This window comes from Papio anubis, chromosome 9, assembly GCF_008728515.1.
Source record: "Papio anubis isolate 15944 chromosome 9, Panubis1.0, whole genome shotgun sequence".
In the NCBI taxonomy this organism is placed as follows: domain Eukaryota; kingdom Metazoa; phylum Chordata; class Mammalia; order Primates; family Cercopithecidae; genus Papio; species Papio anubis.
The window spans coordinates 63,971,296-63,994,565 of record NC_044984.1 but is presented as its reverse complement, the minus strand read 5'-3'; the positions used below and the strand labels follow the sequence as shown (position 1 = coordinate 63,994,565).

The following is a 23,270-nucleotide window of genomic DNA, read 5'->3' as shown; positions in this document are numbered from 1 at the left end:
TGGAAGAGAGGAAAGACACAGGAGCAAGGGGGGATGACTGAGTAAGGTCCTAAAGAAGACACAGGGCCGACCCCGGGGGGTAGGGGAGGTCCCAGTGGCTGAGCTAGAGGGAAGCAGTTGAAGTTGGATACAGTAAGGGGAGAAGGGGAGTTGGTGCCTGTGCAGCCAGGGAAGCGGGAACCAATGTTCTTGCCTCATCTAGTCATCGTGTCTTAATCTAAAGTAAGCTTTAACAGAGCTCATCTTTCTCTGTCCAATCTTGGACCAAAGAGCTACTGTTTTAAAACCGCATTTTATAAGCTTTAACACCAAACTAGTGCTGAAGTTCCATCTCCTGATCTTTGCATGGGGCACATTAAAAATCACCTTTAAAATCAACACTCCGAATGAAAAAAGGCCAGTTAAAAATCTGAATGCAGTCCCCAAAATAGAAATGCTTTCATAAATATGCCAGTCTTGAGCATTTACTAAATAATGATAATTATTGCATGGCCAGTAAGCTACACTTAGTCATTTTATGAGTTAATAAGCAAGGAAAAAATATTTCTTGTGTGAATTCTTTTACCATTATCTCATGTGGGATCACTTCAGTTGAATCTGTTTTGTTTGTTCTTTTGTAATACTACGGAATCCTTTCTAATCTGCTGTAGTTTTGTTTTTGTTTTTGTTTGCTTTTTGCCTTTTGTATTTTTGAGACAGAGACTCCCTCTGTCATCCAGGATGGAGTGTACAGTGGTGCAATCACAGCTCACTGCAGCCTCGAACTCCTAGGCTCAAGCTGTCTTCCTGCCTCAGCCTCCTGTAGCTGGGACTACAGGTGCACACCACCATGCCTGGCTTTTTTTTTTTTTTTTTGAGACGGAGTCTTGCTCTGTTGCCCAGGCTGGAGTGCAATGGCACAATCTCTGCTCACTGCAAGCTCCGCCTCCCGGGTTCACGCCATTCTCCTGCCTCAGCCTCCCGAGTAGCTGAGACTACAGGCGACCGCCACCTCACCCGGCTAATTTTTTGTATTTTAGTAGAGACAGGGTTTCACAGTATTAGCCAGGATGGTCTCAAGAGGCAAAGGTCTGGCTATGTTACCCATTCTGGTCTTGAACTCCTGGTCTCAAGAGATCCTACCACCTAGGCCTCCCAAAGTGTTGGGATTACTAGTGGGAGCCACCATGCCAGCCTTGATCTGCTGTTTTAATTAAGGCATCTTTTCATTAGCTTAACTATGGAGATGCTATTAACCAAGATTGAGAAAACACCCACAAGTAGCCAAAAGAACATTGTCTGTAAGAGGCACAGTGAGAAAATATACCCAAACCCTAATGTAATAATGAGTTTTCCTGGGACAATAATAAACACATGTGTGATAAAAATAACTTTACCAAAAGAAACTTTAAATGCTTAAACTCAAGATTTTTAAAAACAAATGAACAAAAATCAAGGTCCAGAACTACCCTGTCACTACTGGCTTGAGGTAGAGGTAGAATGCCTGTCTTCACATTATATCATCATGAGTCACTTCAAAATTCTTACTATCTTTTAATTACTTGGGATTACCCATTAACACAAATTAAGACTCTGAGGAATGAAACACAGAAATTAAAGACTGAAGTCTCATAATGCCCTTTAGTCCTAACTTGAAAATCAAAACAGCCAACAGTAAAGAAGATAATCCCTTAAGGGCATTGGAAAAACCCTAACAAACTATCCATTCATAACAGCTAAAGGATTCGAAATTCTGGAGAAGAGAGGCTGTAACTGCTTATGAAATGGATCACTCAAGTGTGTCCAGAGCGCTTGCTCTGTCTTGCTAATCTAAAAGCATGCTCCAAGCTTGTAAACTTTAAACTGCTGACTGTAATCCCATTTAAAGAGCTTTGTTTTATTGGGCTTTTCTGCCATAATTCAAATAATTATGTCAAAATGTTCTCACATATATAATAATCTTAAAAAAGGGGTCTATGAAGTCAATTAAGGATCCACTTAGTAAAGAGGAAAAATATTCAAAATTTTAAAGAACTCCTTCTGGCTAGGAGTTGAGGGATTTATTTAAGATGTATTTGGTGCTATGGAACTTTGTCAGAAATAGTCATTTCTACTTATCTATCTTTATTCTAAAAGTTCTAGGAATATGTAACAATAACATGATATTTGGTAATTATACAGACATGCAAATGTACTTAATGTACACAAAATATTTAGAATTATACAGTAGGTCAGAAGTATTTTTAGTGATATTAATTCAAATATACCAAAATACATATTTTAGTGAGCGAAGACTTTATTAAAGTGTGGTTAAATATACTTCTATGTTGATATGACTTAGTAATCCTTTTTAGTCAACTATATTCAAATATTTTAGCTTTACAAAAAAATACATAGTCTGATACATACTATTGCATGCTTATATTACAAACTACCAAAAATATCTCAAATTCTGAATTACTAACTTCAACAAAAGTGTATTCTGGGAACATTGACTTTTCACTTAATGTACCAGAAAGGAAGGAGAAATGGAAACTTCCAAGGAGATGAATGTGCATTAAGTTTATAATTTTAGAACTACTCAGGGATTCTTTCATACCCTGATGTGGGGTCACTATGGGCAATCAGTTTTCATCTTTAAACGGTATCAGATGTGTACATGGCTTGATTTCCTTTTTTAACAAAATTCCTACAGAATAGAACACTATTGAAGAGGGAACTTCAAGTGAACCCCTACTTTTGGCCATAATTTCTTTTTGTGTCAGCCAGCAAGAGCCGAACATAACCAGGGTGGTAGGATGTAGCTAGATAAGCCTTGTTAAAGGCACAGGAGACCACTTCTTCAACCAGATTTGCTAAAGCCTTTGGTTCAATGATCAGCTAGGCCAACACTGGGGTAGCAGTGGGGTCATCAGCTCTAAATGCAGCTTTCTGGGCTACCTTCTAGGATGCTCTAGAGCTTAGAACTGTCCACCTGAAAGAGAGTAGAGAGAGGCTGGGTGAATACAATATTTGGTCCACTGGATTTTCCTCATAACCCTTAGCCCCATACCTCCCGGTTCAGAGGGAGGGTTGCCTTTCCATTGTATAAATCCTTGGCTACAGCTTTGATGATGATTCTGCAGTGCAGATGGTTAAAAATAGCCACATGTGCCTCAGATGGGTTTGAAGAGTACATTTTGCTTTGCCCATGAAAAAATGCTTCTCCACGCATGTCTCTGTCCTGATAGATTCTCAGGCAAATTATCGGCTCCCTCCAAGGCAGTCGCCTGACTGTGAGTACACTAGCAATTTGAAAACAATAAATCTGCAGTGAGAAGTAGAATTCATCATACTAAATATCGTTTTCCTAAATTCCTCATTTCAGTTCTGTCAAAAAGGCCTCTTTTTATTTGAATTTAAATTGTCAAAATACCGCTTCAAAAGTAGAGCAGAGAAAGAGAGACAAGCATCATCCAGTTTTATCTTTCAATCTTTTTGAAGCTCTATATTTACCTAATCACTCTCATGAGAAGGGGGTTGCTTTGCAAAAAACTTTCTTTGGAGAAATGCATTAAATCCTTCAAGCTATCAGGGCTATTTTTGTCTTTCTATATTAGACACACCCCAAGAAGTATGGCAGTCTGCTGACATCTTCGTCAGCCTGGCTCTTGCCTCTTTGTTATGGCAGCAGAGGGTGAAGCATGTTCTTCTGCACCCCTGACCAGCCCAAGCATCTTTTAAAGTTTCTAATTAAATCATGGCTGCTTATGCCCTCGGATGTTTGTCATTTGCAGGGGAAACCGTGGGGCTGGTGTTTGTGCAGGTATTCCATATAGATTTTGAAATTTGGGTTTTTTATTAATACTTGAGATTAAAATTATTTTAATCCAGACATCTATCTAATCTGTGGAAATAATACATGCTCTTCCTTCTTCTGGACTCACCTATAACTAACCAGCCTGACTGGCTTAACAGAACATTTTCTCTCTCTCCTTCTTCTACTCTTCTCCCTTTCAAAAATGTCCCAATATATGACACAATCATTCTCATTCTCATGTTTTCTATGTTTTTGTATTGATGGCTTCTATTGCACAATAAGTGTATATTGCAGAGGTTGATGATGTTTGGCAAATGGCACAAAAAAACAATATTGAGAGGCAAGGTCAGGGCAGTCTGTCTCCACAGTTTTCACCATTTGAGCAGCCCTCTCTTCCGTCCCTCAAATAACCCAGCTTCTTCCAGTTCTTATATTTCCTCTTCACGTGCCCAGTGCCCTATCATTAAATGGCTTATCATTAAATGGCTAAGTCATCCCTTTTGAAGGTGTTAATTGTTAAGTGATATCTCCTGGTGTAGTAACAATTTTAAAAGAACAATCTTGAAGAAGAAAAGAGAGTGACCTTCAGAAACACATTATCATCTCCTCCAACCCTGTATGAGAAGTCAATGATGACTTGGAAACCATTTCTGAAAGTTTGCCAGTCATTGACAGAGTCCTTTTTACATCTTCTACTTTCAAAGCTTTTCTACACATGTCACCCCTTTTGAACTTTCAAACAACCTAAAAGGCAGGTAAAGGATAATTATCACCAGCTTACCAAGAATGATACTAAGTCACAATAGATTAAATGAGTCCCCAAAGATCACGCAGCTGGTTGGTGTCAGCATGGACAGCAGCAATCCTGGCTCTGCAAGTTCTCAAAATAAATTATTTTTCCCACCACAGAGACAGTTCTCAAATTTCATCCCTGGAAACTGATGGCTGCATGACACTTTCCATGAATGTCCTCCTATCTCTAATTACCTGCCTCTCTCAGTCCAAATAAGTTCCAGAACATAAAACTGAGCTCTTTCAGCTGATTCTCTCTAATAGGAATATAATGAGGGTACTTTTGTTCTATCATATAATATTTCTGCTATTAGTTGGTTAAGTGGCATTATATTGAGCCTCAGTATTATACTAACCCTAGACTAAGAGGATACTTTAAATATCAAATAAGGAGCAGAAAAAAAAAAAAAAAAAAAACATAAAATAAACTAAAATTTATACCCCAGCCTCCCATTTGGGAAATACTCTTTCAAACTATTCTAAGGCCGAGTGTGGTAGCTCTCACCTATAATCCCAACACTTTGGGAAGTCAAGACAAGAGGACCACTTCAGGCCAGGAGTTCAAGACCAGCATGGGCAACGTAGGGAGACCCCATCTCTACCAAAAATAAAAAATTAGCCAGGCATGGTGGTGCACACCCACGGTCCTAGCTACTTGAGAGGCTAAGGTGGAAGGATCGCTTTAGCCCAAGAGGTCAAGGCTACAGTGAGCCATGATTGTGCCACTGCACTCCAGCCTGGGTCACAGAGTGAGGCCTTGTCTCTAAATAAATAAATAAATAAGTATTCTATTTTAAACTATTTTGTTCTTAAAGCACAGCTTCTGCTGTCATATTGGGAATAGTGGCTACCAGAGAAAGGAGGAGATGAACATTGTGTGTTTAGATCTTCCATGGAAGCATTCAGAAGAAATGTCATTAGGTTTGTCATGCTGGGGAGTTTCCCTACTGGTCTGTTACAGCATTAAGACCTGGAGGGCATCATTCATCACTCAGCGTAAGATATGTAACACTGCCCCCAAGAGCACAGAACACGAAGTGTTCTTCCAAAGACCGTGTTTCAGACTAAAGGAGTGAAAAGTTTTCAAGTCATGTTTCTTATCCAAAGCAATCATCAACATTGCTTTTTGTGTAGCCTTCCACCATGGACACCCCTACCAACACCACACAACCCTAGCAATGCCCTCCATTCTCAAAGACAATCCACAGCTTCCCTCTGTCTCCGGGATAAAGGCCACATCCCGCAACCTGGTATACGACTCTTCATGGCACAGTCTAAGGACCTCTTTCCAGCCTAGGCCTGACACTTTTCTGTGTTTCACACAGATTCAAGTACCTCCTATTTCTCACAAACACCCTCAACTTTCCTGCTGCCTTATCTGTTCAAGTCACTTCTTTCAATGTGGAATGCTCTGTCCTTTTCCTATCTATCCAATTCCCACTCAGTGTCAAAGCCCAGCTCAAAAATTTGCTTTGCCCCAAATGTAGATATTTATTTATATGTCTTCTCTCTCCTTTTCAGTGATCATTTAAAAGGTATTAATGCAGCAAATTGTTCATGATAAGTGCTCAATAAATTTAGTTGGGTGAATAAACAGATAAATTTCATGCATCCACTCCATAGTCTTATGAGCTAGGAAGGTACAATAAGGTCTTCTTGGCAGACCTACCCAATGTCAGTCATGAATCAGTAGAATGTTAGCAAGAACACTAGATGTTCTGCAGCTTGCTTGTTGCAACTTGTCTTTTTCCCCCATCTATGACCCAGCGGTTTATACCTCTTGTTGCAGTTGAAGGTCTTATACATACGTCCTACAACAGGGCATAAAGTTTTTGTCTTTGAGTCACAAAGTTTTGAGGTATTAAAAATAAAAACGTTTTTCCCTAGAAGACTGTCTTTCTTACAATACTGCATCCTTTAGAGGTAGTTTAAAAAAACAAATCTTAAATAAATAGTTGAGATCCCAAATGGAAGACAGATGCTTGTCCTATATAGAGAGATTGCCAGCTTGTCCTTGATTCCCAGAACACATCCAGAGTGGCGATGGTAGTGAACAAGTTCACTTGTGGCTCCGCTGGTGTCCTCCGCCCTAACTAAATCGGTGCCTGTGGAGTATGACTGGAGAGTTGACCAAATGCAATTGACCCAGCAGGGTCACCAAGGCCACTGAAGCATGAGTCTGCATTTTTCAAGTCGATGTAATAGAATCTGAGCCTCACATAGTGGAGGGTGGATCAGAAGGCTATCTGGTAGCCAAGGGCGCTGCTGGGGCTTTAGAAAAACAGCACAAGGCTGTAATCGAATGCCGTCCGACACATTCAGCCAGTTAATCATCTCAGTCACCCATGTTTTATTCATAAACATGAGGAACGATGTTTCTTTGGCTGCTTGCTTTGCCCTTTCAAGTTACACCAATATTATACTGCCCCAATGTTTTCCTTCATGTCACATAAAATGCACGCGGCATCTTGTCACCAGAGATGTCTCTACCAATATTGGACTGAGACCGGCTGGTTACTGTTGCTCCCAGAGCTAGCACGATGAGCATTTGTAATTCAAGGGCAAGGTTTTAAGTTGTTCTTCAAACCCCATTAAGGCTGTAAGTCCATGGAGATGTGTAGCAAATAACCATGTAATCCGAGGCCAGAGTAGACCAAATTACCAAACAGGCTTATCTCACCTCAATTATTCATTTTATGTCAGTCCTGAAGGAGATTTAAAATGTTAGGATTGGCCAAGCGTGGTGGCTCATGCCTGTAATCCCAGCACTTTGGGAGGGCAAGGTGGGCGGATCATTTGAGGTCAGGAGTTCAAGACATCCTGGCCAACATGGTAAAACCTGTCTCTACTAAAAATACAAAAATTAGCTGGGCATGGTAGCACCTGCCTGTAATCCCAGCTATTGAGGAGGCTGAGGCCTGAGAATCACTTGAACCTGGGAGACGGAGGTTGCAGTGAGCTGAGATCATACCACTACACTCCAGCCTGGGCGACAGAATAATACTCTGTCTCAAATAAATAATTATTTCACTAAATGGTAGAATTATTTGTTTTATTTTTTAAATGGTTAAAATCCAGCAGGAAATTCTTGGTAGCCAATCCATCAAATTTAATCACAAAGGGAGCCCAATCGTGATGCAAGTTCACCCTACCTGGATGAATATATCCTTTCCACAAGGTTCCAATTTCTCTTGTTTTAACCCTAATTGTACAGATGTAAATGCAAAGCCTCATCAGGAATGTTTACAAATTACCTCTGAGCAACGACTTTACTCACTCTTCCACCCTGGGCTCTAGCAGGCTTTCCATCACAGTGATTAGGAGCAGGGACTTGGAGCCAGACTTCCGAATTTGCTCTCACTAGCTGCGTACATTTAGTGAATCTCTCCAGGCCCCAGTTTCCTCATTTGTAAAGTGTAAATAATAATACTAATGCCAACTCATCTAATTATTGTGATAACTGAATGAATCAATGCATAGGAGGTGCTTAGCTGGGCCTTAGTATATAGTCAATAAATGTGAACTGGTCATTGCACTCTCATGAATTTACTCTCATCCATTGTTAAGGGGGGGTTTTATGGGTCCTTGGGAAACATGACTTTAATTCAACTGTACTAAGGGAGAAAGAATATGTACTAGGTGATAGATAGATAGATAGATAGATAGATAGATTGATTGATTCATAGATATAGATATATAGATATTTCTTAATGTCTAAGTCTCTAGATCAGTGATTCTCAAAGTGTGGTCTGGGGATATCTGGGGATCCCTAAGACCCCTCCAGAGAGTCCTGAAGGTCAAAAATGTTTTCATAATAGCACAACATGTTATTTGCCTTTTTCATTCTCATTCTGTCAAGAGTGTCGAGAGGAATTTTCCAGAGGCCACAAGATATGTGATGATGTCATCACTTAGCAGTAAATGGAATGTGTGCTTGTACATGCTTGCATTTCAGACATTCCCCAGTTATAATTTTAAATACAGTAAAGAGTAGTAGATATAACCCACATAAGCAAATCTCTTTGGGATACTCAATAATTTTTAAGAGTTTAAAAGGAATCTGAGATCAAAAAGTGTGAGAGCCTCTGCTAGACTATCTCAAGTCCTCAAACCCCCATTTAAAAATATGTAAGGTAAACATACCAAACTCATCTCTTAACTTTGAGACTCTGCCTCCAAAACTAGGCCCCCGAAGCTACTCTGCCTGGATCTTGTCATTGTGTGTTTCAGGCTGTCTGGGTCCGACTTTCCTGACGAGGAGTGGCTGTGGAATTATGAGAAGCATGGCCACCGGCATTCCATGATAAGAAGAGTCAAGCGGTTCCTGAGTGCCCACGAACACCCCTCCAGTCCCAGAAGAAGAAGCTATAGAAGGCAGACAAGTGACAGCTCCATGTTCTTACCCCGAGATGACCTCAGCCCAGCCAGGGATCTACTGGATGTGCCCTTAAGAAACCCCCACAGGGCCTCACCCACCTGGAAGAAATCCTCCTTCCCAGAAGGAAGCCCCACGCTGCGCTCCAGCATCGGAGAGCTGTCCACCATCAGGGAGACCAGCCAGACAAGCACTTTACAGAGTCTGACCCCACAGTCCAGTGTGAGAACCTCGCCCATCAAAATGCCACTGGTGCCCGAAGTACTGATCACAGCGGCCGAAGCTCCGGTGCCCACTTCAGACAGCTACCACCATGACTCCGCTACCTCCATCTTGAGCTCTGAGTTTACAGGGGTTCAGCCAAGCAAGACTGAGCAGCAGCAGGGCCCCGTGGGATCCATCCTGTCTCCTTCAGAGAAGGAAACACCTCCCAGAGGCCCCGGTCTCCAGACTGTTTCAGCCAGTGCCGAGGAAAATATATTCAACTGTGAAGAAGACCCTGGTGATACCTTTCTAAAAAGGTGGAGCTTTCCAGGATTCCTGGAGTCCAGCCACACTTCCCTAGGAAACCTAAGTCCAGACCCCATGAGCTCTCAGCCAGCTCTTTTAATTGACACAGAAACATCCTCAGAGGTCAGTGGGATCAACATTGTGGCTGGCTCTCGAGTCTCTCCTGATATGCTGTATTTAATGGAAAACCTGGACACTAAGGAAACAGATATCATAGAGCTGAACTACAGGGAAACTGAGGAATCACCCAAATGAGTGCCACAAAGTTCTAGGACCTGGTTCTGGCCTAGATTCTTATCTCCCCAAAAGCAGCATTAGTCCCAGGACATACCTGAAGGCTGGTTAACTTTTTAAAAACATGATCACACGATATAAGCTACTTAGAACTTTGAAGGGCATTATGATCCTGACTTTTTGAGAACTGCGAAAAATCAAATGCATTCACGTCATCCATCACAACATGGCTTTCACTGGAAGCTACACAGACCACAGTGATAAATAAGTCTTAACCAAATAAGGAATCTGAAAAATATACACGACTTACAAATTCATAGATTATTAGCTGTGGAAAGAGTCTCATAAATCATAGTCCAATCCCCTAGACCTAAAGGCCCAGACACATAGGGTTCTCTATTTCTCTTCTTTTTTCTCTTTCTTCTTCTCTTTAGCCATAAAGAAAGGAGATGGATCACACAATGCCTGAAAGACCCCCTCCTTCCTAACTTTTCGTTTGAGGCTTTCTAACCATCTCATTCCTACTTTCCGATAACTAGTATTGTTATTATCACTTCCTGATTCTTAAGCTTCATCAGCACCAGAACACTTCATTCTCTTCAATTTCCTTTTCTACTTTTCTCTCTTTCCCCTTTATTCTGTCATCCTTTTTTCCCCTTCCCTTCTCTCTGGTTGTGCTGCTTTTCTAGTGACTCTAATCTGTCCCATTTTTCAGGTTATAATATTTCCTCTTGCCAAATCTGTTGCTTACATCTTGCCATGAATTTCAAAATATAAGACATTGGCAAAGCCTCCTACAGAATCATCAAAGGTGTCAACGAATCCAGCCTGATACCCTTCTAGCCTCACTTCCAGTGGAAGGGCTATAGGAGTGATGGTTCCCCCCATGCCCTTGCAGCCATTGCCATTTCTTTCTGCTTCCACTCTTTGGTCTTGGGCACTGGAGAAAAATGAAGCCAAGAGAATATGAAATTTGCATAGCCAAATGCTATGGAACCAAAGAATAAGATGACTCACGTCTGTTTAACTCGAACTCTTATGCAAAAATCCCAATCGTGTTGCAACGTGGGACCAGTTACTGTGTCTATCGGGTCATTTGGGAATGAGGTAGGATACTGGGCTGGGTGGCTAATGGGGTCCAGGGCTGCATAACGGGGACCGAATGTTGGTACTCCTCCCAGGGAGCTCTCAGGACGGCTGTTTGTCGTGAGCTCCCAGGTGCCTAGGCCATGCCTTACGACTGCTGCACTTACCATTTGTCATATGATGACACTTGACTTCATATGGCTTTAGAAATAAAATCACCCTCATAACTACCATTTATTGAGTGCTCACAGTGTTCCAGGCAGCAGCGAATCTCATGAGACTGATACACTGTTATTTCCATTTTAAGGGCAAGAGAAACAGGCTTTAGAGAAGTAAGGTATTTTCCTAAAATCACATAGCCAAGAAGTGACAGTGTTCACATTCAAACCCAGGTTTATCTGACTCAAGAGCCCACACTGTTAACCTGTATGCTTTCTCACTGTCCTATGCTATCTGTAAGGCCCTGAATCTGCCAGCAATTTGCCCAGCATTCTGGAGGATGCTCCAAGGGAGGCATGCCCAAAGAGATTTAGGTTCAGGCTAAATCTCTCCAGCCTCAAGGGCCTCTCTGGGTCCTCCCCGCTCAAGTCTACCTGGGTCTTTTATGCACTCATAGAGAAGGGCATTGCTCCAACTTGGTGTACCAGCCATAGTCCTCTTTATTTTTCATGACAGAAGAAAGTTGGCAGGACCCTCCTTCCCTTCCCCAACTCCTCCTGATACACAATGTTAAAATTGGCACATTTTCACATGACCTCATATCTCCCAGGCCTCCAAGCTGCATGACAGCAATGACACTGACTTTAACTTTTCTCAAAGGATTGAAAAGAAATAATATTAGAGGAAATGCTACACACCTTGATGGTTCTCTATGTTGGTTGGTAGTGTTAGCACCTGGGAAAGCACCATTATTCCCAAAGCACTACGCATAGACTATGGGATCAAGAGCCAATATAACACTTCAAGAAGGCAGGACCCCTAACCTTCTCCCAGTCACCGCGCTCTTAATGCTATTTTATTGGATGTTTCAATTTCAGTCTGTCTATTCTCTTCTCTTTGGTTCTATCTGTTGCTCAAATTCAAGTAAGTTTCTACTTAGCTGCTTTTGAAATATAATCAGCTTTCATTCCTAAATCCAAGGTGATAAATTATACACAAATATAATAATACATTTATGAAGGGCTGGCAGTGTTCATTTATCTCTGCTTCCATGCACCCCTTATGCACTTTTATCCAGATAATTATTTAATTTCCTCAATATTTCTTCAAAATTTGAAATAGACTCTCATTTTCTCCTTGCAGTGAAAACTAAATTATGGCATGCTCGATGAGCCCATGTGGTTGAATTCAGCTATAAAATCAAGCTAGCAATTGCTCAGAGCAGATAAAGAAATTCTCTATTAATTCTAAAATGAGTTTTTACTCAACGCAGACCATGGTTGAAAAAAACAAAATGATTTCTTCTCATGTACCTGATTTCGTTGCCTGCCTAGCTCCTTTTCCCCGAGTGCTGGAACCTTCACCCACCTGGATGAATGGTCACATGGCCTGGTGCCTTAATCTTTTGGGTTTGCGTTCCAAGAACAGGCTCAACTCTGTCACGTTAAATGTGACCCGAAAGCCAGAGAGTGCGGTGAGGCCAAGCTCTATTTGTTGTGTTCTCTCCCTGCTTTGTAGAGATAACTCTGCCCTGACACTGAGGTCTGCAGTTCAGTAAGGAAATGGCCCACTAACTTTTTCTCAATTTTCCAAGAATTTAGAGATGACTGGCCCCCAGCAAAACAAAGAAGACTGTTATCTCCCATTCCTTTACTGTCATGTCTACTTCATGGTGTATCGCCGTCATCACTCCAGGCATCCACTTTCAGCCTGGTTCAGCTAAGCTATGGAAAATATTTTAAACGGAATGGAAAAATGTAAAATTTGCCATGAAAGTAAAGATTTGTTTAAATCTTAAAAATATACCTCTTCTTTTAGTGTTTTCCCCTCTAGATTCCTTCTCCAGATAAATTAGATAAACTGATTCAATTTTTTCTTTTTTTTTTTTTTTTTTTTTTTTGAGACAGAGTCTCACTTTGTCACCCACTGCTGGAGTGCAGTGGCACAATCTCTGCTCATTGCAACCTCCACCTCCTGGGTGTAAGCGATTCTCCTGCCTCAGCCTCCCGAGTAGCTTGGATTACAGGTACATGCCATCACACCTGGCTAATTTTTTTGTATTTTTAGTAGAGATGGGGTTTCACCATGTTGGCCAGGCTGGCCAGGCTGGTCTTGAACTCCTGACCTCAAGCGATCCACCCATCTTGGCCTCCCAAAGTGTTGGGATTACTGGGATTACAGGCATGAGCCACCATCCCCTGCTTGATTCCATTTTAAATCAGTTTTCTGAGATCTTATTGTTATAAAATCTACTCTCTGAGAATCTACTGAGCCCAAGTGGCTATGCGTTATAATGGGATAGAGAAAACCAGTGTTTTCCTTTATAAACTTGAAAAAGTCTCTGTTCTTCTGAACTTCTTATTCTCATCTGTAAAATGAGCTCTTTTCTGGCTCATTTCACCGGGCCTTCATGAGATGTCGTGAGAGAAGGCTGGGAATGCAGCAGCACCGTATGGATGGCAAGGCATGACTGGGGATTAATGTTCCCATGGATTCACTATGAACTTCAGAAAAAGCCCTTCTTCTCTTCCTCATTTAGTTACTTGTTTGCCAGGATCCCCTTATTCTACAGGATTCTAACCTCTTTCATTCAGGAAGCTTTTCTTATTTCTTTTTTAGAGACAGGTCCTGCTGTGTTGCCCAGGCTGGCCATGAACTTCCTAGCTCAAGAGATCTGCCTGTCTCAGCCTCCAAAGAAGCTGGGACTTACAGACATGCGCCACTGTGCCTGGCTCAGAAAGCTTTTCTTCTAAGACGCACACCATTAAGCTTCCAAATAATTGATCTTGTCATTTCTCTTTGGCTTTTTTTCCTTTCATATGCTTCCCAACTCCTCCCACGTCTTCTTTTTCTACAGTGTTTTTTGTCATAGTTCTTCACTGTCCACCATATCCCAGGCCTCATCGTTATAGCAATGAATTCCTCCTCTGACCCATTATGTGTCTCCATCCCCTCAACCAAAACATGGAACTGGAGAAAAGTAGTTGCTTCTGTTTTCTCCACTATAAATCGAGAGGATTTAGAACCCCTGGTTCAAAGTTAGAAGACCCTCTTGAGGTATCTAATCTCCCTAAATCTGGTCCTAGACCAGTTAATTAGAAAGAACAACTACAGCTGTAAAAACGCCTAAGCAAGAGCCAGTTGCAACCTAATTCCCCTGCCCCTCTCTCATCACAATCATCTACATGGTCAACAACAAACATTTTCTGATGTGCTGGGCCTATTAACAGCAACAACCAAAGATTTCCTCATTTCGTCTTGTTGAACTATGTCAGATAGGTCCTCAAGACTTTTGCATGCTTTTTTGTTTTTTTAGTTTCTATGGACCTTAATTTTTGGGACAGGCTTTTCCGGTCATAGGGCCACTGAGTCAAAAGAACCAATTCAAGAACACCAGGATCATTCTCTTTTTGCAAATCTTACAAAACCCAGAAAAAAAGATTCCTATTCACTGGCAAAGCTCGAGAGACAGAATCCTAACAAACATTCACCTCTCTCCAAACTCTCTCTCTTCATCACCTCCACCTGTGCAGCCAGCTCGTGCCAGTCCATGGCAAATGGAAAACGCACCAATTTCCCTGTAAAATCGAGACCCAAAAACCACATTTGCCCAAGTAATTAATTCACTTTGGAGGTTACATTTTTGTGTTTTATTTTGTTTTGTTTCTAGGTTAATTCAGAAAGTGGACTCAAACCTTCCTTTTGCCACAGGTAGATTTCTCCAGGTGGTTACCTAGAATCATCTTCTCTGACCTTCTAATTTTAGACATTTGCCAAAAGCAGCAAAGGGAATGTTGTATCTTGTATCTTGAAAACAAATAAGAACGTTTCTAAAAAGGGTTTTGCACAGAAGTGCTGATGTGTTCCAGGTTCTTTGTCTAGGCCAGTGGCTCTCAGCCAGAGATGGCTTTGCACCCAGAAGATATTTGACAATGTCTGGAGATAATTTTAGTTGTCATGCTGGGGAGTATTTCTGGCATCTAGTGGGTAGAGGCCAGAAATGCTGCTAAATATCCTACAATGCACAGGACAGACGTCCACAACTATTTGGCCCAATATCCCAAGTTTGAGAAACCTGATTTAGGCCAATAAGAAGGTAAAAATGAGAAAACCACCAAGGAGATTAGTGATGAGAGATGAGCTAGAGAAAGAAATAGAAGAGAAGAGATTGGCCCAGCAACAGGCTAAATTCCTATTCTGTGTACAAGCTGTGAAATAATTACCATTTCTCCCTTGATGATAGAGGATCCGATATCTCAAATTCAGAAAAATCGGATTTGAACCCGGAGGTTTATGCTTAGATTCCTTGAATGGCTCATACCAGTAAGAGTAGCTAAATGCCATTGCTGACATGACTGTAATTTCCTTAGATTATAGTTTACATAAAGATTGACCATCGATCCAGCACAGTGGCTCATGCCAATAATCCCAGCACTTTGGGAGGCCAAGGCAGGCGGGTTGCTTGAGGTCAGGAGTTTGAGACTAGCCTGGCTAACATGGCAAAATCCCATCTCTACTAAAAAAATTACAAAAATTAGCCGGGCATGGTGGCGCACACCTGTAATCCCAGCTCTTGGGAGGCTGAGGCACAAGAATCACTTGAACCCAGGAAGCGGAGGTTGCAGTGAACTGAGATCATGCTACTGCACTCCAGCCTGGGCAACAGAGCAAGTCTGTCTCAAATAATAATAATAAATTCTTCCCAATATTATTGAAGAACTTGTGCCAATAAACTGCTAGACTGTGGATAGACAACTGATCTAGCTTCAGCTTTTATATATGTCTTTCTTAGGACTGAATAAACTGTATCTTCTAGACATGTAATTTGGCACTTTATTAGAAAGGACTTTTCAGTAGAAAAGTTACAATGGATGGGGTCAGTTTACCACCTTCCCATGGGCCAAACTCATGGATTCCTCTGCCTCAGACTTCCAGGAGAATAACATCAAGGAATTTGTGAAATCCTGGATGATGTCACCAGTTGGACTCATATTCATAGTCATTCATGAAACATTAAGCAACTATTGAGTGTCAGGCATTCCGCTAAAGCTGGGTGTCTGGGAAGTTCTGTCCCTCCCACCCTCCCTAACAGATCTGCCACTCTCTGCAGGTCCTGGGAAATAAGAACATGCCTTCTGAAGCTCATTCATGTTTGCCCCTGAGTTTGTTTTCTTCATCCCCAATGCTGTTCCCCATCCTAACTATTTTAGTTTAACGTGAAGCCCTTTGCTTGTATACATTCTTATAGAATGTATATTGTTTTGTGTGCAACTGTTTTTGGAGTATAGGTCTCATCTGTTTGTTTTTCACTTAGTACTATGTTTTTCACTTAGCACTCCCAAATTCTCTCTTGTAAATCTTATCTACTCCCCAAATTGCTTCTTGCTGCGTACTCCAGAATGTCTTATATCTCACTTACATACTGTCCCAATTGCCTCTACCTCCCTCCAGAGACCCTAGGGACCTCCCTAGGGTCCAGACACCCTAGGGACCCATAGAAGAGTTTCTTTGGTGTGTAGACCCATGAACAGATTGATCTCCTCCAGAAGTGTCCTTGCATCCCTTTCCCCAACCCCAAGCTTGGCATTGCCTCACTATCTGTTTTTTCCAGCCTGACAAATGTAAAGGGATGCCTAACTGTTGTTTAATTGACATTTATCTGATTTCTAATGCCATTAAGCATCTCTTCATGTGCCTGTGCATCCTTTCAGGACTCTTCTTCTGAAAATTGCCTTTTCAACTTCTTTGCTTTTTTATCTAATGGACTTTCTATACTTTTCTTATTGATTTTCGGGAGTTCCTTCTGTTTCTAGACTGGTAATAGACCCTTGTTGGTTTCACACATTGTAGTGGTCTTTTCTGATCCTTTGTGTGTCTATTAAAAGTATCCATGGTATTTGTTTAATAGAAATCCTTAATTTAATATAATCAAATTCATCAATGTTTTTGTTTTATGCTTTTGAAGTTATTTGTATAAGAAATCCTTCCCCATCCCTCTCTCATGATATTCTCCTACATTTTTTGTCCTATTTCCTTTACAGTGTTAAGTAGGGATAAGTTTTGTTGTTGTTTTTTTTTTCTCCATAGAGTGAGCCAATTATCCCCCCATCTACTAAACGACCTTTCATAAGTTCTACATATTTTTTGCAAATTAGATACACTGGTATGAAACAAACAGCCTCTGAAAGAGGGGAGAGAGAGGGTGATATGAGTGGAAGAAAAGAAATAAAACTCCAGCTCCTCCCCACTAAATACTAACTTCCTTCCAAATGCCTGCCCTCCTGCTACCTGTGAGTGGTGACGTTTCCCCTTTCAGTGCTTGGGGCATAGCACTCATTTGCACAAAAGCCAACTAAAAATAGGCCAACTTTTGTATCAGACTAAACTGCAGGAGTAAAGCCTGCTACTTAAGGAGCTGTTGCTTAAGGAGAAACAGAGATGATAGTTCAGGACCCTTCAACACTCAGAAGAAGGCAGGAGCAAATCCAGAGAGGTGGAGTCCACAATCAAATTCTATTTAGGGTCTGGGATCAGCAAAGGTGGAGGCTTGCCCCAAATGGCCAGCATCACTTGTTCTTACTGGCTGAGGTCTGCTCTGGGTCTACAGTCTAAGTCTTTACTCACCTTTATGCCTCAAAGATGGGTGAATATTGAGTGTTTACTGCCCCCCTTGGCCCTGTCCTTATAAATCAGCTGCCATGCTTGGATGGTTGCAGATGGGTTCAGAAGTGAATGAATCTCATCTTGTTTTTATTCCCCAAGGAACAAAACTTTCTGGAAGTGGCAGCATCTTCAATTCTAATGATAAGCTTGGTATTAATCCACATGGTTACTGGACCCTACTGACTCCAAAGGAAAAGCACAACCAAGATTAGAAAACACTTTCAATCAGTCATTTTTTTCCAAATAAAAATGGAATCCGATTACTTTCATAACTAAAGAATGAAGGAAGACAGGCAGATTTCTGTCACATTCATTCACCTCTCTTTAACATGGTTTTGCTCCCCCGGCCCTGATGCAGAGGCTCACCTCTCTTCAACATGGTTTTGCTCCCCCGGCCCTGATGCAGAGGCTTTGTGCCCCTGATACTCTGCAGGGAAAAAAGTTTAGCTGGAAGGGGCTGGATGAGACAATGCCCTTCTCGTGGGTACAGTGGAAATGAGACATGCGCCAACTTGCCTTAGAAGGCAGCCAGGCCCTTTCCACTGGGATGTAAGCTCCATTCACTGGCTTTTTCAACCAGTGCATCTCCAGTGATTAGAAAACTGTCTGACCATATGAAAAAAAAAAAAAAAATAGGTGCATGGATGCTTGAAGGAAAGAAAAAAATGAATAAATAAAACCAAGTCAGATCTAGATCCAAAGTTAGGAGACCTGAAAACCTCAATCAAGTGTAACCACAAACTTAGCTGCATGATCTCAGTCAAGTTACTTGAACACTCTGGACTTCATTTTGCTCATCTCTAAATGAATGGTTAGACTAAGTTATTTAAAATCCCTCTCAAGGCCAGGCACGGTGGCTCACACCTATAATCCCAGTACTTTGGGACTGGTGGGTCACTTGAGGTCAGGAGTTTGAGACCATGGCGAAACCCCTTCTCTACTAAAATACAAAAAATTAGCTGAGCATGGTGACAGGCACCTGTAATCCCAGCTACTTGGGAGGCTGAGGCAGGAGAATCGCTTGCACCTGGGGGTAGGGGGAACGGAAGTTGCAGTGAGCCGAGATCGCACCACTGCACTCCAGCCTGGGTGACAGAGCAAGACTCCATCTCAAAAAAATAAATAAATAAATAAATAAATTCCTCTCAAATGCTGGTTCCAGTAACATCTCTGGAGATTCTATACCTGGGGAGGAAGAAAGACACAGTTGTGATGAAAATTAGAAAATTGACCTAAATAGTGAGAGGAAAAGGAGCGTGAGATCAGGAAAGGGAGGGTTAACACCTTTTGGGTACTTAGGTTGTGCCTGATGTTTTATATATGTCACTTCAATGGTCCTCATGACAGCTACAAAGTAAATAGGAGGAATATAGAAAAGCTAAATAACTTGCTACACGTTACACAACAATTAAAATTTCAATCTGGGATTTGAACACAGGTTCCCTAGGCTCATTGCTGATTCTACTATTCCATACCACATCCATAATAGTTAACCAGGTTAGGATAGAAAGTTATGTTTGCAGCACACAACTGATGAGCAGTCAATCACCAATCACCATAACCACTCAACCACCTCTGCCGACTTACCCTTTGAGGTCCACGGAGGAACCTTGGGAGACCAACATTTATTGAACCTATTAGGTGGCAGTTACTGCAGTAAGTGCTGTCCATGCCTTATCACATTTAATTCTCTTAACAAGCTGTGAAGTATCTCTGAGCTCATTTTACAGGTAAGGAAACTGGAGTTTGGAGAAAAAACTTAGCGTTCCTGGGAGCCTTAACAAAAATGCAGTGAGCTTTAGCCCTTCCAAAAGCTTACCTATCAGTCTGCCCTTAGCCATCGTCTAGCGGATGTCTGGTAATATTATAATAAACCAATACTGAACACTCTGCCAAATAACTAGAACACAATTTGTGCTCTAATTCAATTGGCCATCCCTTTCACCCTGGCATTTCATCAACCAGAAAAAATAAAAACCAAACATCATCAAACAAAAGAGGCCCCCCCATAGGTTCTTCAATTCTCATATGTATATAAATGCCATTGAAGTCCCAAGAAAAGTGTCAAATAAATTTAAAGCCCAAAACCAAATAGCTACCGGATTTGAATCTACTTTCTTCTAATAGTTAACTGTAAATAAAGATGCAAATTGAATAAATTACATTTATTACAATCAGCAATGATTTATCAGTTATACTAAAAATACTATTTAAAAAATAGCTAAACAATTAGGACTCGCCAGTCAAATGGTCTCGAAGAATAAAATAGCATTAAACATAATACTAGCAAAAGAAAGTGGAGTTTGTGTCATAATCAAAACCCAATGCAGTACTTATATCCCTAATAACACTATGCCCAGCAGAACCATAATTAAAGCATTACAGAATCTTACTGCCCTATCAAATAAGCTAGCCAAAAATTCTGAACTAAACAATCCCTTCAAAAATTTAATAAAAAATTGGTTCAGTAAATTAAAAAAAACTTACGTCCTCAATCCTCATCTCTCTAGCCATTAAAATAGAGTTACTTATTCTCATAAAATACTGCATTATACCCTGTGCCCCAAAATTAATACAAAACCTTATTAAAACAACTCTCACTAAAACCTCTTGCAATCCTCCTCCCCCTAATTCACATAAACTTTTCCTTCTAAAAGACCAAGTAAAACAACAGAGCCAAATTATGCTAAAACAAATTTTTTTTAAGTTATAACAATTCCTTATCACATTTAATTCTCTTAATGAGCTGTGAAGTATCTCTATGCCCATTTTATAGGTGAGGAAACTGGGGTTTGGGGACATAAACTACTGCAGCCATGCCACAGAGCTGATAATGAGCAGAGTTGGGTTTCAAAATCAGGCCTGCGCATAAGCCGTGAGGCAGATACGTGACTTCACTGAAGGATAGCCCAACCCTAGAGCTTATTTCTCTATAAACACATTCCCTACAGTTGTACCTGCTCCCCTCCTGATCCCTTGCTTCATTGGCAACAACTTAAACTCTTGGGTTTAATATGGGATTGTACTTTGTCATGAGTCCAAACTGGTTTGGGTGCCTGAAGCACATCTGAAGATCCAGTGCAAGACCAGCAATTCCTCCTTCTTTGTACACATGTGAGGTTTTCAGGCTCTGAGACCATGCTTCAGAACACTGAAATTACATTAAATGTGTGGCGGCCTGTGTGAATTCAACTCTGTGAGCTTGGCGGAGAAAAGAGAAGCACCTGTATACGTGTAGAAAGAAAAGACCATTCTCCCTTCTCCCCTTCTCCCCGGGAAACAGATGTCTAAGAATGAGTGGAAGATGGAAGATAGAAAAATCCCACTCCCTCAGCCTCAATTCCAGAGTGATCCTGGTGGTTAAAGGTACAACACTCGAATCTTTCAAACAACTTGGCTCCTAAACACAAGCCAACAATCTCATCTGCTGCTCAACTGAAAAATATTCTCCACTTTTTAGCATCCAGGCATGTGGCGTTCCTGAGAAATGCACTTTATTAATGCCCAACATGGTACCTTCCTAGGAGATTTTAATGGTAATTTTCACTCTACCAGTGTTCCCATGTGTGCTGACTTCAGGGCCCAACCCTCACAGATGGTCAGTATTACTCACTCAAGGCTTTAAACTGGGGCATTCCAGAAGTACCAGTTTCCATGATGAAAAGTGGAACAGTAGAAGCACTTAAAGCAATTTTACTGAATCTAGTTTTTGTCTTTTTTTTTACATTAAGCAAAATAATGTTTACTAATAAGTTTCTGAATTTAGTAGTCTGAAACACAATTAGATATATACAATTTTGGTCTGCAGTGGGAAGGTGTCTGGTAGTCTGAATCTGATTTTCAGATAGCTCTTTTATTTTTGGCCAGCATGCTCCAATTTACCACAGTCTCCACCACCCCCTATTGTCCTACACTAGGCCTGCTTCACCCATTTGTTGCCTGCCTAGCCCTCATAGTTATCTTGTTTGTACTTCTTTTACTAAAGCATCACTGGCTCCATGAAGACCTCAGCCACTGTGAGATCCATAAATGCACTGAGGGAAAGAATAAGAAAATGCAGAAGTTAAAGTTCTCAGATCATCTTTCTGCTCACTTCTATAAACTCCCAGCAGCCCCATGCTATCACTCAGACATGTTAAACCTGCATGCTTTTCTCTTGTTGACCTGCCTCTCTGGGTGAAATACACAGTCATGGTATTCGCCCTGGCTGGATGACAGTGTAAATCATCCAAGATGCAGGGACTCCCAGCACCAACCAACCCTGCTTGACCAGGCCCCATTGGCAGCAGGCCTGGCAGAGATGTCAGATCCCAGACAACTCAGGAACAGCATGTCATTGCCATGCCATTCCCACTCGGGAAACTCGAGCCTCTTCATTCAGGTTTGTATAGCCACAGCCGCTGTTCACGGAACCTGGCAGGCTGGTTGGCTCTTACCATAGGCGGGGCAGCCAGGAGCCCTCCTGCTATTTCCATCCTTTAGCCTCAGGAGCCATCAGTCACTCCCAGGTCAGCTCCACAGCAATGGGCATGGAGCGCTGAGCAACAGAGAGCATTCCACACAGACAGGAGATGAAAGGATTTGGGATGGGTTTTTTTTTGGGGGGGATGGGGGCACAGGGGTTTGAGATGGAGTTTCACTCTCTCACCTAGGCTGGTGTTCAGTGGCACAGTCTCGTCTCACTGCAACCTCTGCCTCCTGGGCTCAAGCGATTCTCGTGCCTCGGCCTTCCAAGTAGCTGGGATTACAAGCATGCCCCATCACGCCCGGCTAATGTTTGTATTTTTAGTAGAGACGGAGTTTCACCATGCTGGCCAGGCCACTCCTGCCCTCAAGTGATCTGCCCACCTTGGCCTCCCAAAGTGCTGGAATTACAGGTGTGCACCACTGTGCGCAGCCTAGGATATGGAATATGTTAAAGCCAGCTTTACTCTCCCAAGGAAAAAGGCAAGCCAGTAAGTGGAGGAAGAAGAAACAGCTAAGCCAGAGTTAGTAAATCCTGCTGGTGGGAGAGATGGCTGAGGACAAGATCAAACCCCCTCACTGCAGGGGAAATAAAACTTCTAAAAGTTGTGAGTGACCAAAAGTTGATAAAAGACTGATGTCAGGCAAAATGTCAGTCAAATGTAAGAGGCAAGAATATGCCCGTGTTCTTGAGTTCTCTCCACGATGGGCGCTGGCTTTGTGTCTAGCCAACACAAGGTTCAGAGCCACTTTCCTCCGAATATTTCCAGGGAAACTCAGAGAGCCTGTGGAAGGAGCACTGAGGCGTTTGAGAGCAAAGAGCAGAAAGCCAGCGTCAGAGTAGAAATGACCCTGTCCTTCAGCTGTCCCATCGAGGTCGATGGGATCCGGCCCCCCAGCCACCAGTGCAGTTCTCTGCAGCTGCCTCACCTCCAGTACCCAAGGCTAAGGGAGTCAATATTTCTCCCACACAGTTTTTGCAAATCCCACTCTGTTGTTACCCCACTGAAACATGCAGCATAGGGTGGGGCACAGTGGCTCACATCTGTAATCCCAGCAATAAGAGGCCAAGGCAAGAGGATTGTTTGAGACCAGGAGTTTGAGACCCACCTGGGCAACATAGTAAGTGCCCATCTCCACCAAAAAAGAATAAATAAATAAAAATAAAAATAAAATAAACTTAAAAAATAGCCAGGCATGCTGGCATGT

At 41.8% G+C, this 23,270-nt stretch overlaps 1 protein-coding gene across 3 annotated transcripts in view; it reads left to right on the top strand.

Moving 5' to 3' along the window:
- BEST3 (bestrophin 3) overlaps positions 1-21,298 on the top strand; it is a 56,306-nt gene extending 35,008 nt beyond the window's left edge. For 2 of the 3 annotated variants that reach the window (XM_031650617.1, XM_021922591.2), the window contains one exon: positions 8,801-11,862. In XM_031650617.1, coding sequence (XP_031506477.1) covers positions 8,801-9,710 — 910 coding nt within the window. In that variant the 3' untranslated portion in view covers positions 9,711-11,862. Of the gene's footprint in view, positions 1-8,800; positions 11,863-20,871 lie in introns of those variants that run through there. The other variant, XM_021922593.2, reaches the window with a different exon arrangement.
- Positions 21,299-23,270: the final 1,972 nt, after the last annotated feature.